Consider the following 18,864-nt stretch of genomic DNA (forward strand, 5'->3'; position numbering starts at 1 on the left):
CAGCGAGGGGTTTAATAGCAGTGACAAATACATTTTTCCTGACCTGACCCCGTTATACAGAGAAGTTAAGCAATGCCCCTTTTTATGGACTATTGTTCCAAAAGCTGTACACTGTCAGGGTACAAAGACGGTCTTTTTTTTTTTTTTGACGAGGTGTTTGTAAAGATCATGTAGAGACATCAGTGGCCCTGCCATGCAGTCTGGGAATTAACATGATATCCCACCCGCTAGAGACTACAGTTTATCTGAAGAATCCCAATACAAATACTGGGTAGGGCCCCTCTTTGCTCTCAAAACAGCATCAGTTCTTTGCAGCATGGATTCCATATGATGATAGAAATATCCCACTGAGATTCTGCTCCATGTTGACATGTTGACACGACCACATCACATCATTTCTGAGGATTTGTCTGCTGCTCAGTCATACTGCAAACCTCATGTTGTACCACATCCCAACGGTGCTCTACTAGAGTTGATCTAGTGACAGGGGAGGTCACTGAACACATTGTCATGTTCATGAAACCAGTATTAGACGACTTTTGCTTCGTGACATGGTGCATCATCGTGCTGGAAGTATCCATTAGAAGATGATTAATTGTGGCTGTAAACGGATGCGCACTGTAAGCAACAATACTTAGATAGGCAGTGGCATTCAAACCATGATTGGTTGGTATCTAGGAGCCCAAAGTGTGAAAACATTCACCACACCATTACACCACCGCTACCAGTCTGGACTCTTGGCACAAGCTAGGTTGGGGGGTTCACGCTGTTGAGGCCAAATTCTGACTGTACCATCTGCGAGCCTCAGCAGATATCCTCCAGATTCATCAGACCAGGCGGTTTTCCAGTCTTCAATGTCCAGTTTTGGTGAACCAGTGGCCACTCCAGCATTTGCTGACAGGAGTGGAATCTAACGGCTTCTTCTGCTGTTGTAGCTCATCCGCCAGGTTCAAGAGAGATGTTTTTCTGCTCACCACAGTTATAAAGAGTGGTTATCTGAGTTACCGTAGCCTTTCTGTTTGTTTCCTCAACCAGTCTGTTCATTCTCCTCTGACCTCTCTCATCAGATGATGTTTCCATCCTGAGTAACAACTCTATCCCAGGTGATCGGCAGTTAGAAAGTCAAACCAGCCCACCTGACAACAACACTCTCAAAGTCACTGAGATCACATTTTCCCCCAATCCGATGTTTGATGTGAACAATAACTTATTAAGTTCCTGTCCTGTATCTGCATCATCTGCATTACACCGCTGCCTCATGATTGGATAATTGCATGAATAAACAAGTGAACAGTTGTTCCTAATGAAGTGTTTAGTGAGTGTATTTACAGAATGGTAGAGTTTTTAATATTATTACAGGCAATAATATATATTATGATAAAACATATATAAAAATATCTATCAGAAATTCACACTAGGCTTGTTTTAGCGTTTCAGTGTTTATTTTTCCAAGATTAAAACTCTAGTTATTTTCAAGAATACAAAATAATCAGTGTACTACTATCATGTATGTAATGACTGATTTTGATTGATTTTTAAATGAACTAAAAATGATGAACTAAATGAAATGAACTAAAACCCTGTTTCGATTTAATTTCATCTTTGATTCACACAGCAAATATAAAAACTTAAGCATGTATTAGTCTAGACGTAATGAGACAGTTCTAAAAGTGATGAGTTTGACTTGATTAACAGCAGTTTTGTTTAAATATAATTTGGCAAGACAGATCTCAAGGAATTAACTTTTTTGTATGTACCAAGCTGTGTGGGTAGATAAGAGAATTAGTGCCTTTAATTTCACTGCTATCTCCATTCACGCTGCTGAAGTTCCTCTTGGAAGAAAGACAAAGACAAAAAATTCAATTGTATTAGTACATAAAACTACTACAGGAGGCCAGTGTGCGTGCAACTACTGTAGGTCCAATACTAAGCAGCACATGATGTCACATGTCTGGATGTCATGGATCATGTCTGTTAACATAACAAGGCTTGCACTGCAGGACACAGGTAGATTACGCAATAATAAGGCATAGGAACGGACACATTTTGGTGAGAGCTTTAAAAGCAACCGCTAAAGGGAAATGTGTATCCTGAATAATTTTATTAATCCTAAAATGTACCTACTTACAATTCTGTATAAGATACCTTGTCATGGTACACATGTACTATCACACAAGTATTGTACACGTACAAAACACCATTCTCAGGAAGGCAATGGTCAGGTTGCTGTTAGGAAAGGTTGCTGTAAGCGGTTGTCAGGAGTTGTAAATACTGTGAATCAGATCATGCACTATAACCTGCAGTTTGAAAGGCACCTGCTGTATTTCACTCCCACATCCCTTCACAAGTTTCCTCCAAGGCTGGAGATAAACACTTTAAGAGCTCGGAGAGGATCTCCATCTGAAGTGACGACACTTCTTCCCAATCAGAAAATTACTCAGCAACACCAACACCTCTGATGCTCCTTCAATAATGAGCCTCCTGTCATGTAACTTCAATCCATCTACGATACATCTCAAGTTTTGAACCTGTTGCAGAATTCACTTTTCTTTCTGCATATTAAGTTTCAACTTTCCATTTACATCAATGAATGAGGGAAAGTGAAGCAGTGTAAGCGATGAAGTAACGTGAGAAAACTTGACCAAAAGAAAACTCAAATCAATGATCATGTGAATGAAAGTGAATGTCTGTGTGGATGATAAGAAACAGAAAATTTTGGAAAATAAAGAAGAAATGTGACTTTAATTGCTTGTAGGTAACATTTCAGCAAGCGGTATGTCAGGAATTACACGCACACAAACACACTCATACTTGCATACACACAGATAAACAGTCATGAGAATGAATATGCATTCAGAAAAGTACATGTGCTGACACATGCATTCTTATTTGCCAGTTTTATGCTGCCATGAATAATAATGTTTTTTTGTTTGTTTTTTTTTCTCTCCTGTAGTCTAAATCACTTTAGAAACTGACTTCCCTTTCTCTCAGGTGTGAAGCTGTCAGTGTGAGAACTTCCCATTTCTGGTCTTAGTAGCTCATTTGGATTACAGCTCCATCTAAGACACTTTAACATTTTAAAAACAATGAATATTTCCAAAGACCGTCACACATGACGAGCTGTATCGCTGAGTCTTTCCATCTCCGACGTCAGCAGCAAGAGTCTCATCCAGGATTCACACACCTTGATTTCACCTTGATTATGTTTTAACCCAAACCCAAACCCCGACCTCTAACCCCATAATTTAGATACAGTTAGAGAATAAAGTACCATGCGTAATCCTCATCATCGTCCGTTTAAGTAATATCCCTTCCCTTCCCCAGTCTCTGAAGCTCTGTTCTCTGGAGCACAGACTGCTGGGTAAGACATCTGAGTGACAGCCTGTAACTCTGGGAGCTTGTCTTTAAGTTCTTTTTCATCAGTGTTTACTGGACTTTGGGTTTGGCGCCGCCAGGGGTTGGGTCAGGAGGAGGGCCACCGCCTTGGGCAAGTCTTCGAAAGCTGGGGAAGAGAAAAAGAGGAGGGTTCAGTGCTTAAGTAGATCATCAAATTTAGGGTTTGCCTCAGTACCCACACTGTGTCTTCAGCTCTTAAGTCCACATTAACGCACCACCAGACCGAAGGCAAGTGTGCCTGCAGAATGGGGAGAACAGGAAACATAATGCTGGCCTTGTAGTCACAAATATTTTAATCACATAAATTAGCTGCATTTGCTGTGCTATTTGGAGTGATTTTTAAGTGAAACCAGATACAAATAAACAATGAACATATTGGTCCTTTTGCATTTAGTGAAATAACAGTATCATTGTTAATTTGATACAAGCCAGAGATGGCGGCTTTGCTGTCATTTTGCCAGAGGTTTGTTGACACATCTGTGGATCTTTTCACCAGGTGGGAGATACCATCGCTGTCAGAAATCATATTAGGATCTTGGGATGTCTTCGAATTGACATGCAGTTACGAAGTAGGAGCTATTTTGCTCCTGGTTCTGGAAGTAAAGCTCCCAGTCATTCTTCCTGCAGACAACAGTCTGTGACTCACAACTGACTCACTTCTACGGCATGGATCGGCATGAAACTCTCCTGGTTAAATCAGCAGCAAAAAAGATAAGGAACCCCATTGGAAAATATTTGAAGTCAAAGGTACAAGCCTGTGGACATAAAAACTGAGGTTGACATTAACTATGACACCAAAGGTGCATTTCAGCAAAAAAAACAAAACAACCAGGCTTAAAATTTCATTACTGCTAATTGTGGGTGGAAGCACCTGAGGCAAATGTATTCTGATTTATTTAGAGCTAAGTGTATCTGAAAGTTCACCATTGTCTACTGCACAACATTATTCCAAGAGTTAGCAGTCTCTAAGCTGGTGTTTTCAATCAGCCTGAATATTATTATGATGTCTAAACAGTACACAGTTAATCTCCACAGTTGTTTATTGATCCTTCTTGTTTAGAATAAAATCGTAAATCTACACTGTAAAATTATTATAATTATGAACAATACTTGAATAAATGAATGAATGAACTGAAATGATATGGCAATATGTATAGTAGGTCTTCATGCTTTCAGATAACTTAAGTTTAATTGCTTTATGAATTGCATTACTTTGGCCGCTACTAGAAATAAGTCACACAAGTAGGCACTATAAGTGTGGGGATTCAGACAGATTCTTTGTATCAGTAGAAGGCTAAGCGTTTAAGTCGAAAAACCCCAGTGAGGCTGTGTTGATGACACCATTGTGTCAGAAGATGGCGCCATACTCACGTGTCCTTGATGTTGTCAATGTGGGCCTGGATTTTACCAATGAAGCTATCCACCTGCTCCTGTGACATAACAGAAATGGCCAAAAATATGTGTTCATAAATAGAGAAATGAAGGACCAGTTAAAGTAACAATATAAAGACTGAAGTCATTACCTGGCGTTGTCTGTAGAAAAGTGGCAGAGAAAAGAGAGCGATCAAACCTGGAGGAGAAAGAAGATGGAAAAGTAGGGTAGCTAACATGATAGCCACACAGTATGTTAACACATTCCAGATTTCCAGCAGGCAGCAGATATCTGTTTCTTACTGATGATGAGCAGAGTAAGGCCATTGCACAAGTCTCCCAGGTACGTCACAAGGTACATCAGGACCAGGAACTAAGACCAAGAAAAACAGAAAACAGCTGCAGACAGTTAGTTTGACTCCCATCAATGATCAGCCTCCAGAACTACTCCATGTGCTTTTAATTTCATTCTTTCGGAAGCAGAAGATCATGCTGCAGTATTTCTTATTTCCCTGTATCATATTGTGGATATCTAATACAGCGCTCAATAAAAATTATCCATGCTGCCATCGCTTTCCTTTCGATGAAGAAATACGCTCCAAGTACATAACTCCCAATATAGGTTTGTGTTTCCCCTTATATCTCTCAGTGTCTCAGTCACTGTGTATGGGATCCAGTGATGCCCTGATATGGGACACCCCTGTCTCAGATGGAAAGAGACTCCGGTTTATCCCGGGCGGGTTCAGCCTACGGTGTCCTGTGTGTCATGTCACATACCGGCCAGGTCAGGGTTGAGACTCCGAGGTCCTGGGATTCAGCGGGCTCAGTCACCTCACACTAACTCATCATCTACTGTAAATGTGTGAACTCTGTCCGCTCACAAACCGCTGCTGTTCGTTACTGAAATGCCGTAAATATTTTAGGGATGAACTAAACTGATTCTTCAGCACATATATAACGTGCAATGATTTATAAGGACATTTCAGCTGATATTGGTACAGATACAACATTTAGCATTTATTGGCATTAGGTTTGTGTATAATGTACTTACATTTAATGAATGCAGTATGCAGTTATGCTTTGCTACGTAGCCAGCGTTAGCATTAATGGCTGTTTACTTACCAGTCTTGGCAAGAGCATCAGCCATCATAGTGTTTACAAGACAAGACGTTATAATATAACCTCTGAGCAGTGCTACTTCTTCAGGGCAGACTGGACGCTACAGTGACTTGGTATTGGAAAGTGACAGGGCGGTCTGACCAGGCTGGTTAGCAAAGTAAAGTAGTGATACTAGAGGGTTGCTTTCCACCACTGAGGACAGCTCTTGGCGAGGTAAGGGATGAAGTTTGATGCTGAACTCGAAACGTTTCTTCTAGACTGGTAAGTAAACAGCTTTTAATGCTAATGCTGGCTATGTAGCAATGGCAAAACTTACAAATAGCTCCTTTAATCAGACATTCTTTGCATGTACGGTATTATAATATGTAAAATAAACTTAAACAACTCTTTGAATTTAAATAATCTCCACACAATTAAAAGCAACACAAAAAAATGCATGTATATTATGTGAACAAATATAGATTCTGTACATCATGTTCAGCGTTGTGGTAAGTTTGTCAAGCTTGTGGTCAGCATGTGGACATGAGGACCCACATATCATACCAATGCTATAATTAATGGCCTCCTCACTCTATAACCTGAACTACATCCCCTTTCTAATGCTTTTCAAAAACTGTTTAATCAATGTATCATCATAAGTTACTAGTACCTTATGAATTAGGTTGCAGGGAAATAACATTCAAGCACTGTCTAACAAAGAATGGAAACAGACTGTGGGAACAAAGCATGAACAGATAATGACATGTAATACTGTCACATTTACTTAGACTTGATGAATACTAACATAATGCTCTGGCTCTGGTAGTAAGGGAGGCAGATCCAGAGGCTGGATGAATAGCACAGATGAGAAGAGCGAAGTGCACTGCCTCCTTTTTATGCTAGTTAGTACCAATTCAAATTAATTTGGAATGATTTGTTTTTCCAAAGGGACTGATTGTTTTCCACATGATTACCAAAGATATGTCATTGGGACAGACAGTTACTGTCAGTAATATTGCCCTTATTTAGGAGCAGAGTCTTCAGCTCTGAGCTAGCATAATGAGAGAGACGGTTGGCATGGCGATACTGTCATCTCCAGTGATGGAGGGGAGAACATGACAGAAGATGGAGCGAATAGAATAGAAGAATGCAGAGATGCAGAGATGCACTGATGCTTGGGTTAATGAGGGGGAGATGTTCTGGACAGGGTGAAGCAAATATTTGAGGACAGATAATTTAGAGACTAAACAAGAGACTGAACAGCCTGCACTCACAAACACACACATACCTGCACACACAAATCAAGTAAAACTCACTTAGCTTAGCTCACCTTGAGAGAATCAAAAAGGTTTCCAACAAAAAAGAGACTCTTCAGAGTGTCAACAGCAGACAGAACCATGACGATGGCTTTCCGCATATAGAGGTCAGCCTGCTCTCCACTGAAACTGATGTCCAGGTCCAAGTATGACCTGAGACAAAATCAGACAATAAAAAGAGGACATGAGATTCAGAAAAAGGAAGGCTGAAAAACAGAAATGTGAGTTCTGCCTCTCTGTGTAGAATCAATTTAGTCATTCTTCCTTTACTGTTTACCGGATAGTGATGTAATCCTTCAAGCCCAAATATAAATCTGTCCCCTCCTTCAGTGTCCAAAGGTCAAAGGGCCCAAGCTTTTCAATTTGCTGGGTCACCACCAGGCTTTTACAACCAATTTAGTCTATGTGGCTGTCATTTCATACATAAGAAGGAGTATCACTGATCAATAATAAAGAGGGCACTTAAGTTTGCTATTTGTTAATGAAAGCCCAGAAAAAAACTGCATGTTGCTTATTGCGCAAAGCCTTTTTTTTCAGTGACTTCACTGCCTGAACCTCAACATAACCCAAAATAAGCTATGCAAATAGAAAACCACCAATTAATAACCATAAGTGCAGCTACTGCATATTTTATTATTGGTGAAATACAGTAAATAAATGTTGCATTTTGAAATGAACAAAGAAAATAGAACTTGGACTGAAAAGACTTTTGGCTGAATGAACTCAGACTGTTTTGGAAAAGATTTATGTACTGTGACTTAATGGGGTGAATCCAGCTCTATGTGATACGTCATTTTTCTCCTCGTTGTCTTGACCGCTCTCCCTGTTCCTTTTTAGAAAAGCTGGAACAAGAAAGGAAAAGACAACCACTTTACCACTGTCCTACACAAAATGCAGGCGCAGCAACTTACTTGAAGGGGTGCTGTCCATCACCCCAGCTGAGGACGTAGAGGAGTTGGTAGTAGATGCGCACTGAGATGGTGAAGCACATGACAGCCAGGGAGACTGTGGAGACCACAGTGATGATGCTGAGCTGGAACAGGGACAGCAAGCCCACCACCAGCCCTGTTAGCACCATGCCTGTGCGCTCCGTGTCCTTCCAGTAGATCAGGTCCATCACTGGAAGACAAGGAAGGAAGGTGGAAGAAGAGAGGGTAAAAGAAACAAAAAGGTTTTAAAAAAAAAACAAGTGAGGGGTTGAATCTGATTTTGAATTATTGAAGTTTACTGTGAATGGATGAAAAACTGACACTGAACCAGGCTAGAGGCAGCATACGGACTGGATTGTTTACATACTGCAGGTACTGGATCAGTCAACAATCTTGTCTTGATTACATGCATCCTTCCTGGTTTGAACAGACCAGCTGCAGTAACATCACCCCTCAGCCTCCTCAGCTTTTAGCCGACCACAAGGTCTTTTCATTTTAGGGGGTAGTGCAGAAAGGAAGAGCGGAAGGAAGATAAAGTAGTTCTGACATAGTGATAGGAAGGGGAAAGGAGGCAAGAGAGGCGGTAGATGGAGATATGATTCAGGGAGGGATTTCCAGCCTCTAGCAGGAGAACACACACAGCAGCTACGAGGACACGTCAGGCTCCGGCCTGGGCTAAATTTAGCCCTCGGATGAAAGAGGGAAGCGAGCAGTCGAGGAGAATTTAAGTGCAGGCTTTCACAGCACCTGCTGACAGACGTCAGGCCTTCAGCAGCCCCTTTTCCACACCCTGTTGGTTTCCCTCCCGGTCACCCAGCAACAGCTGCCGTGGAGACTGAGGCGTCCATAGAGTCATGCTTTACTGGAGTAGACAACTTCAGTATATATAATAGAATATAATTTTATCTTGCTGAATTCTTTCAAAAATGACATTCTTGTCAGTGTAAAAGCTTAATGAATGACCATGTCGTATTTAGACAATGTGGACAAAACAGATCAAACTAAAGCACAGTCCATAGAGTAGTTAAAGCAGTGTTAAAGCACTGTGTAATTACGGGTCCTGTTGTATGGCGCTGCACTTTCAGACAGGCATAGCCCTTTGTGCTTGTCATTCAGTGAAATGCTAAGCCTCAGCATTAGAATAAAGGGAAGCCTCTTTGAATAGAGTGCACTGACAGCAGGTGGGTTATTTATAAACATCACTGCACACAATTAATACCCATGATGCCCCTGGAACACACCTGTCCAATGGGTTTGTTTGTGGGACAGTGTTACTCAGCACAGGCGACTAATTTGATTAAATAATATTGTTGAAAGCACTTCACTTGAAGACAATGTCTATGTTAAACAAAGTACACATGGAAGACAGTGCTATATTCAGGCACTGCACTGTATTATAGAACTACCCAAACTCTGCATTTATCCTTTACTCACACAGTATTTTCTAAACACACTGGAGTGAAGCAACTATGCAGCAGTACTGCGGGAGGCATGTACTGCATTTTTAATAATTATAGATCGCTGAGCATATTGTAAAACCTGGATTTATTTATTTTAAAGGAATAGTTCAACAGTTTTGGAAGCAGCTGGAAACAGATAGCCTGGGTCTGTCCAGAGGTAACAAAATCCGGCTACCAGCACCAGCTTATTAGTTAACATACTGTATCTTGCTCTTTTAATCTGTACAAAGCTGGTGGAAAAAAGACAATTTGTGATTTTAAGAGGGGTTACGTTCCTGACTATTTCTTGACTAGGCTTGACCGGTTTTCATATAGATTACACAAACATGATAACATGTTAATTAATGAGCTTTACGGGTGCCGGTAGGAGGATTTCATTACCTTCAGACAGAGCTAGGCTAGCTGTTTCCCCCCGTTTTCAGTCTTTATGCTAAGCTAGGCTAATTACCTTCTGGTGGTAGCTTCATATTTAACAGACAGATTTCATAGTGGTTCATAGCTTCTCATCTAAGTTTTGGTAAGAAAATCTTTGTTTTTCTTTCTTTCTGTAAACTCCATACAAGCTACCACATATGCACCATAACCTGGCTTTTTCTAAAGTTAACGAGCAGCTAAATCTGCAGTCTGCAGTTGCATATCTTTCTGTAACACTTTTGCATTATGTGTAATAAATATTGCAGCCTTTAGGTTCCCTGAGGGTGGACTCATTTATTTCTATTTCCACTTTTAACTCATTCTGTACTTAAATGAATACATTTCAAGTGGGCTTCATGTGCAGCTGTATCCATAGGTGCTAAGTAATAAATGACTGTATGTGAGAAATTAGTGAGTAATAATGGCCATTTAATCGGGAGGCAATTACTACATCCACTGTTCACCACCTATAAATGGCTGGGACATAACATTAGGACATTCATTAATCTCTATACCAGAATTTCAGGCTACAGGTCCTCTGACTGAATTATATATATTTTTTTTTAAATGAGCCACATGGGAGCGACTGCATGAAAGAATCAATAATCCAATCAAGCAATTAACTAACCATCCAGTCAATTAACCAATAAGAACATAAATTACAAATCCATTTTAACATCAACGTTATTTGACCCAGGTCACGTCAGGCCAATCACGTGTCCAGGGTATCTGGTGGTACTGCAGACTGAAGGCTGCAGACTGAAATGTAAGAGAATCCAGCTGGCAAAGTTATTACACGACCACAACAATAATCTGTTAATGACATACCACAAGATGACAGTTCAGACTCATTTGAATGGCTGGTGCTCATTTAAATGAAGACAGCTGATACGGAGACTCCCCTGCTACATCTGAGCAGCTCATCAGTTAAAAGGCAAACACACCTCTAAGCTGATGGAAGCTGCCATCTCCAGAGACTCTGCTTGTAAAATGATCAAACAGAAGCAAGAAATCCGCTCAGTTCACACCTTCGGTACCCTGACAGCCTGGCCTTCTCTCCACCACACCAAAGTCACAAAGCTAAAGAGTCCACTACTAGAGTTTAGAAGTGGTTCCCAGCCATTCGCACTAGAATCTGTGGCTTTCCTCTGAGGATTTCCTCTTCCTTCTTTCTTCTCACCGAAATCAAACACAGCTCTCTGCAGTAGCTGACTGTCAGCTCACGACTGTAAGCAAATACCTAAACATCGTCTACGTAGGTGTACACTGCTGTCTCAAATCATCCTCTTTTCACCTCAAGCCCAGGTTCTCACCTCTGCTGTCCATTTTGGTTGCCGTTCCAGTGATTCCCCCTCGCGCCCTCTGTCACTCTCTCTGTCCCGCTGTGCTCCCCCTCGCCCCTCTGAGCTGTTTTTGGCCACCCCCTGCTCACTCAGCAGTCCAAAGGCCTGACAGCCCAAAATAATCTTGTTTGCAGCACCGCCCACCACTCTTCAAGACTCCAAGAGCTTCAAACATGAAGAAATGATTCACAGCAATCACACAAGAATCTCAAAATCACTACATCTTCCTCCTTAATGCACAAATCCACTGTGAAGCAGAATGAATTAATGAGATTCCTTTGAACTCAGAAAAGGTTCTTTAGAGTTGTGTTCATATATAGGTCTCATCCGACAACTGAAACACGAGAACCAGGGTTTATTTTCTGTTATGTCACCCAGCCAAATCTTTTGGTGCCACTGACAATAAACAGATGAGTGACTTGAGTTTTTGTATCAATTGGTGCGATTTTCTAAGGACAAGGTTGCTTCTTCCTTTGTAAAAACTCCAGAGAAGGTCTGTATGCTTGGCAAAAAAGAAATATCCTGACAATCAGGCAAAATTGCAATTACATCTAACTGAATTATTCACTTATTTCAGTTGCTGCAAAATGGTAGCAGTGATTCAGAACTAGGCTAATAAAGTTCTTTTTATCTCTAGATGTGAACAAGACTTACTTTTGTTTTTTGTTTACCTAGACATTAAGAATCAGTATGTAGTAACCTGCTGAAACATATGTATTTAGGTTATAGCACAAAGTTCAATAAGTAGGGTTTGGTATCATTTCAAATTTTTGAGTGTGAGTTTCCACACAGATGACAAAAGGTTTTTAAAAACCTTACTTGTTCCACAAAAGACTTTTTATATTATTATTATTTTTTTCATTTAACAAGAGCTGTAGCTGAACAAGGACTTCACCCAAACAAGATGTGTTATGTGTTGAGTCTGAACAGTTTTCAATACTGAGAGCAAGAGACGCATTTCAGTTGCCAAAAAAAGGTGAGGTTTGATACACAGTCCAAAAAACAAATAATAAAACCATAAAACAAACAAAAAAAAAACCATGATGCTCCAATAGATGCATGTGTGCTATTTATTGAGGACACCCTAAACTCTGTCATCAACCTGACCACACATTTATCAACAGTCCGAACCCCCCCCTCCCCCCGGCCCCCCACATCAACTAAAATAAGTCTGAGCTCAACTCTGAGTGACAGTCCACTTAAAGTGCCATCAAGCTGGAAGACAAGATGTTATCTCTTGTTCTCTCTTTCTCCCTTCATCGGTGTCTCACTCACTCCTACTGTGCCAACAAAGTACAGCAAACATGCATTTAAAGAAACTACACACAAATGCACACACATACACCTCCCAGTCTCTCTTTGTGTGTGTGTGTGTGTGTGTGTGTGTGTGTGTGTGTGTGTGTGTGTGTGTGTGTCAAACAGTAATACACTCTGATATCAACAGTGATGGCGTGTGAGCTGAAAAAAGTAAGCCAGCAATGCCCTCCCCACAATTAGCCAATCATTCCTGAAATCCCGGGAGAGGGTTACTATGGAGACACAATGGACAGCCAGGACTTCCGGGGGGAGGAGAGAGAGGGGAGGGGGGGGGGTGTCTATCTTTGTCTGCCCGCTCTTGAAGGACCATGTGGAAATCTGATATTATCAAAGATCAGAGGTCAGAAGAATGAGGAAATGTAGAGATGATGGGGTTGTACCTGCTATGTGGGTGCATACTGTCGGGTCCTCTGATAGGTTAAGCGCTGAAAACCAGTGATCGCTGACCAGCTGTTCCTGAGAGTTTAAACCAATGGCAGCTGGCGACGAGGACGCTGGGCCTCTGGGTCGCACAGATGTGAGCAGCTTGACTGAGATGGTCTCCCTGGTGAGGGGAGACTCTGGCTCTGGTGTCGGTGGTGACGCCGCCGCCGCCACTGCTGCTGCTGCTGCTGCTGTTGCCGGGAAACAGAAGATGATGTCACTATCATGATGATATCACCACTGACTTGTTGTACATGCTCAGCTTGAACTAAAACCGACAAAAGATCTCAAATTAGATGTTTAATTGTGTCTGGACTGCAATTTTTTTTGTGGTCCCAGATTAAAGTCTAGACTTTCCTTATCTATCACTTATTTGTACTTTTTCCTACAGAACATGCTTACATATCTAAAGTTTCTACTTCATTCTAAAATCATTTCATTGAAAAGACTATAAATAAATGGGTTGGATTGTTCATCATTATCAAGATACAGCTGAAAATACACTTTGCATTGGTCAGATTTAAATGAATAAGCACGGACTGAAGAATAGGGGGATGGTGAGTTTGTTGCATCTAAGATCATACTGTATCTCATCAGAAGACGTTCCTGTGCAGAAGAAAGAAAGGAATTTTAATTTCATTTTTATACATATAAATATTTCTAATAATCACATCCTGTCTGTGATTTGTCATAGTATTATGGTCCGTTTTGCCCAACACCAGCTAGTTCAAGAACTGGGAAAATATCTGATAATATAACACATAAATGTTTACTACATTCCATCACAGGAAAATGCCTCGAGTGGCTTTTCCAAATAGAGGCCCAATGACTTCTGGCCACCGCTCACTCCTGCCTCTGTGCCACATCACGTGACGATCTCCTCAAGGAGAGGTCTTTGTAAGTCAGACTATATAATCAGCTCTTGGTGTACCATGGGTTGATGCTCATGACTGCTGACATGGAGGAGGAATTACCAGTGCCAGGAAGACGGGCAATCGCGGGCACATTATTTGGCGAATCATCAGTCGGGAAGCATCCGCGGAAAATATACTGAGCCCAACCAGATGACTATCAGACTGATGGTTGATTTATTGGGAGAACTAATGAACCTCTGAATGTTAAAAACAGATGAGTGAAGGAAAGAGCTTTAAATCATCTACTTTACTAGGCAGCCTATTTGAAATTATGTGTCACTTGTTGAGAAGCTAAGACACCTAGGGGACAACAATCAAAAAGACAACCTCCTCATCTCCCTGTTTCTCTCACCCTGAAGTGTCTGTATGGGGCTCTGCTGCTGGGAAGACAGGGATGGAGAGGGAGGCTGGACAGTCTCAGTCGTACTGCTTTGAATCTCCTCTCTTTGGATTCCAGCATCTCTCCCTTGAGTTTCTGTGTCCAGATTTTGGGGAGAGGGCTGAATTGTAATAGTCTCAATTTGTCTGTGCTGCTCTCTTTCCATCGTTCCCGCCGCACTTGTTGTTGTGGCCTCCACCCTCTCCTGCTCACTCCTCTCCGAGACTTCCTCTTCTTCCTCTTGACTGAGGAAGGCTTGAGGGTCCCAGTCTACATCGGGGGAGTCCAACAGTGTCTCCAAGGTGTCCGTGCGGACCAGAGGACTGCGAGTCCGGGAGCCGCCCCTGCGTCTGTCACGGAGGTGTCTTGAGGCTCCCAGTGCCTCAGGCTCGGCAATGGCGATATAAGAGAAAGTCAGCTCGAAGGAGTTCTGTCGTGGCGTGCCCCAGATGGACGGGGATGAAGCCAGTCCCTCGTCATCATCTGGATCTCCGTCCCCACCCTCGTCGTCGTCAGACCACTCCCTGGCTGTTTGCAGTTCGTACATCTCGGACTCCTCGTTTCCGCCTGAATGGACACAAAAACAGGAAAAGTGGTCACCCCAACGCACGGAGAGACGCACAGACACAAGACAGAGAGAGACAGGGAGAGACAGGGAGAGGTCAGAGTAGAGAAAAATATAGAAAACTCTACACTCACTGGGCAGAGGAGCAATTTACAACACTTGGCAGTTCATTCAATTATAGAGACTGTGGCTAACACTGTGTGTATTAGTTCAGAGTTGTGCAAAGAGTGTGATTTTGTTTTTAATAAATAGATATGTCAGATGAAAGCACCAAAGTGTGTCATTTGATGTCGGGGAGAAAAAGGTGTGCAACATCTAAAGATGAAATCTTCTTTGATAAGTGTATAAACGTCCCTCCTTCCAAAATTCAACAGTAACAGCGCTTCTGTTCTAACCTGTGGATCTTCACTGCCGGTATTAGAGGAGTTACATGACAGGGGTGTTGAGGTGAAATAATTTCAATGACATTTTCAAATGAAAGATGTGTCAGAATCAACAGGAATCTCTAATATTACAAGCATTAAGTGTCTTCTTCCTACCATCGGTGCACGGAGGTGTTGAGTCTGGAGTGGACGCCACAGAGCCATATTCCTCTGGAAGAAAACAGTCAAAATCTTATATGAAGCTACTCGTAAACACGCTGTAGCTAAAACAACAAAGTCAGAAATAAAAATGTGTTGTTGCTGCTTTTATATGCTGTAAACTCATTCCTTCCATCTCACATTCATCTTAACGGCATGCCTCTCGAAACATTCAAAGTATGTGTACTAAAGTCAAATGAGGAATAACATAAAAGCACCAACAAGCACTGCAGTACCTTGTTATGAGTCATTTTTTTTTTCAAAGTTACAACAGCAGACTGTGCTACTGGTAGTAGACCTGATCAATAAATATATTATACCTCAATACAAAATAACATTACATACCACTAAACAGAAAAGTGTGTGTTATATCAGTTATAGATCATAGGAACGTGACACTTTAAGTTAGCATACTGTAGGTCAGCGGATACAGACTCATCTCCTCACACAGCTAAACTGGCAGCAGTAAAGGCCTCCACTACATTAGATAGCCAGCATGACATTAGCTAATAAATCAACCCAGGCAGAGCAATGAATGCAGCATATTCTCCTCTGCTTGAACACATGCAATAGAGGAATGAGAACCGAAGAATATCAGGTGAATATTTTGACAAACAGATAAAATAAAACACAGATATGAGAGCACAACAGAAGCTTTTAGGTCCAAATAACTTGTGTTCTTGTAATGCCTGCTGGGAAGAACCGTTTCGTACACAGCCACATACACATCTGCAAAATCAATGAGAGACAACAAAAACAAGGTCTGCTTCTGCACTGCATCCATCCATCCAGCCATGTGTTTATTAAAGGTAGGAGCAGGAGCGAGGAATGGAGAGTAGGCAGGAAGGGGAGGGAGGGAGGGGTGAGCTAACACATACGATGCTCACAGCAAGAAAAGATGATGAGCTGGAATATATATGTATGTCGATGGTATAGTGAGGCAAACCAATGCAGACCTCCCGCATGCAAACATGGATGGAAACAGCAGAAAAAGAGCAGACTCACGGCAGTGGGAGAATCCTAAAACCTGGCCCATACTCCATCAAGGCATCGCTGGGCCCATCCAGTCTGGAAGGCCCCCCCCCCTCCTCTGCTACTGGCACTCACGCCCTGTGGATACACATACTCTCTCGCTCTCTCTTTCTCTCTCTCTCTCTTGCTCCCTCCTCCTCCTCCCACTGTCTCTTGGTCGTCTGTTGGGCAGCTTCCTCCCTCTCCTGCCTTTCGCTCTGTCACTCAGCAGCCCCGCCCTGCCTCCCTCCACCATCCTCCCCTCTGCTTCCTCCTCTCTTCATCTCCTCTTGCATCAGTATGACTGCAGCGGCATAGTAGTGTGTGCTACAGCAAAGGAAGAGGAGCATGAGTGTGTCCCTGTGTCTGTCGGAGCCTGTTGTTATCTCCCATTCATAGTTAATCTTTGTCTGTGTGTCCCTCTCACCCTCGTCATGTGATTTCTTCTCAGGATCTTATAGGCTGTAAGAGAGGGAGTAATAAGTCATTAATAATATATAAGAGCATGAGCATATACTAAACATATACACAGAGGGATGCATTTGAGGAGGGACAGGACAGACTGAAGCCCCAGACAGGCACATAGATTACCAGCATGTTTGCCAGCTTTACTATGTTTTAGATTATAACACAAATAGACATATAAGGAATATTTGCGTTTCACAAAGTGCAATCATAAAAACAAACCACACCAAAGTCTATAATCAATGCTGAAGTATAAATAATGTGCAGACTCAACTAAAAGCCTTTTTTATTATGGGAAGTGAGACCTGTGGAATAGAGAAAAGTAGGGGGCAGTAGTGTGTAGCTGTAAAGCTGCTGATGCTAAATGAAAATGTTAGAATAGTGAGTTCAAGGAAAATGTGTATGCCCTCTTTCCTGTGCTTTATACATCACATTTTATACACAAAGGTAATTCAATACTATAAAAAGTCTTAAAGACATTAATAAGAAAAACAGCATAAGACAATGTAATGCAAGATGATGTGATTTTTGAAAGTAGGAACAAAAAAATTCTCTCTTATTGTTGTTCATAATTCATTCATAATTGATTAATATGGACCTTTGCTCAGTTCAGTACACTCAGGAGTTCAGCTGCTAAAGCCTCAGTTGGTCTGGTATGACCAGTAGCTTATGGCTAATGTTAGCTAATGTCAGCAACCTTTAAAGAGTTATTGCTTTGTAAGTGACATTACTGAGTCACTGTACAGAAATAAAAAGAGAAAATAAAAAAAGCAAGTGGAACAAAAGCGCAGTTTGTTTGATGATGGATGTGAGTGGCAGGCAAATATAGCATCCTTTGGGTCACATTTAAAGGCTTGTGTAAATCCCAATAAATATGACTCATAATAATCCATGCCTACATATACAGTAGCTCTGTTTTCACCACAGCTGTTAAACGTTTCTACCTTAATTCAAAGGTGGTCAGAGTTGCAGTAAGTGTTATTTGCTGTGGACATTTGTTCCAGTGTAGCGTAATAACTACCTTCACTTCCACATGACTGGGAATGGCCTAAATGAAGCTGGAGAGATTTTATAGTGAGAGACGGGATTCTCATGATGTACTGAGGTCATGAACCTTTGAGAAATCGCATCAACAACAAATCTGTCAAGTTGAGAGGAACGACTGTGTGTGTGCCTGGGTCTGATTTGTTAGGAAACCGATGGATTGCTTTATGGTATAAAACTCAAATGACACACACTGGTGATCGATAGTGTTTACAGACCTTAACCAAGGCTATTCATAGGAAACGTGGTCTTAATTTAGAGAAACAACACTTCACTACCCACGTGAGACTCTACCAATCAGCTAGATGACTGTTGATGCATGACATTTAATTTAACAACTCTACACCCACGTTGAAAAGTGCTGCACGAATCACAATAAATCAACAGTGACGTGGCGATGCACTTCCTGCGTCATCTTGTTTGCTGTGTGTGTGTGCCCTGACTTAACAGGATAAGTAAAGGTAAACAAACACACTTCATCTGAAACATTTCCAGCAGAGACCAACATCAGCTTATAAAAGGTTTAGTCCTACTTATGGCTGAATAGGAACAAAGTATAACACATATAGTCCTTAAGACCATTATAGCTCAGGAGTCCCTGCATGTAAACCAGGCCAGAGGCTAGAAATACACAGCAGATAATGAGATAAAGTCACAACTGTCATGCTTGGACAACAGGGAATAAGCAAGTCACATATAGTACAGGGTAGGTTTGCGTAGGCGTATCAACATATAACACAACTTTAGAACGAAGCTTATTTAACTTGGAGAATGAATTTTTTCCATTTTCACTTGTTTTATCTTCAAATTTATTTTATTCTTTTTCAGTTGTATTTAT

The 18,864-nt window shown here is 41.5% G+C and overlaps 2 protein-coding genes across 2 annotated transcripts; both read right to left on the minus strand.

Annotated features, from left to right (window-relative positions):
* Positions 1-2,723: 2,723 nt before the first annotated feature.
* LOC111655984 (reticulon-2-like) lies at positions 2,724-11,405 on the minus strand. Its single transcript, XM_023407571.2, has 7 exons — positions 11,298-11,405; positions 8,093-8,300; positions 7,196-7,334; positions 5,071-5,140; positions 4,920-4,966; positions 4,768-4,826; positions 2,724-3,502 (listed from the first exon to the last, which is right to left on the minus strand). Exons 1-7 carry the CDS (start codon positions 11,308-11,310, stop codon positions 3,427-3,429), a joined length of 612 nt encoding a protein of 203 aa, XP_023263339.1. The 5' UTR covers positions 11,311-11,405; the 3' UTR covers positions 2,724-3,426.
* A 1,415-nt stretch (positions 11,406-12,820) lies between these two features.
* On the minus strand, positions 12,821-16,709 carry LOC147819056 (uncharacterized). The gene is made up of 5 exons (XM_087174321.1): positions 16,512-16,709; positions 15,465-15,518; positions 14,334-14,927; positions 13,025-13,258; positions 12,821-12,834 (listed from the first exon to the last, which is right to left on the minus strand). Exons 1-5 carry the CDS (start codon positions 16,540-16,542, stop codon positions 12,821-12,823), a joined length of 927 nt encoding a protein of 308 aa, XP_087030447.1. The 5' UTR covers positions 16,543-16,709.
* Between the last annotated feature and the right edge of the window lie 2,155 nt (positions 16,710-18,864).

This window comes from Seriola lalandi, unplaced genomic scaffold (assembly GCF_002814215.2).
Source record: "Seriola lalandi dorsalis isolate HSWRI2012SDOR001 ecotype SW California unplaced genomic scaffold, Sedor1 jcf7180002054338, whole genome shotgun sequence".
NCBI classification, from domain to species: Eukaryota; Metazoa; Chordata; class Actinopteri; order Carangiformes; family Carangidae; genus Seriola; species Seriola lalandi.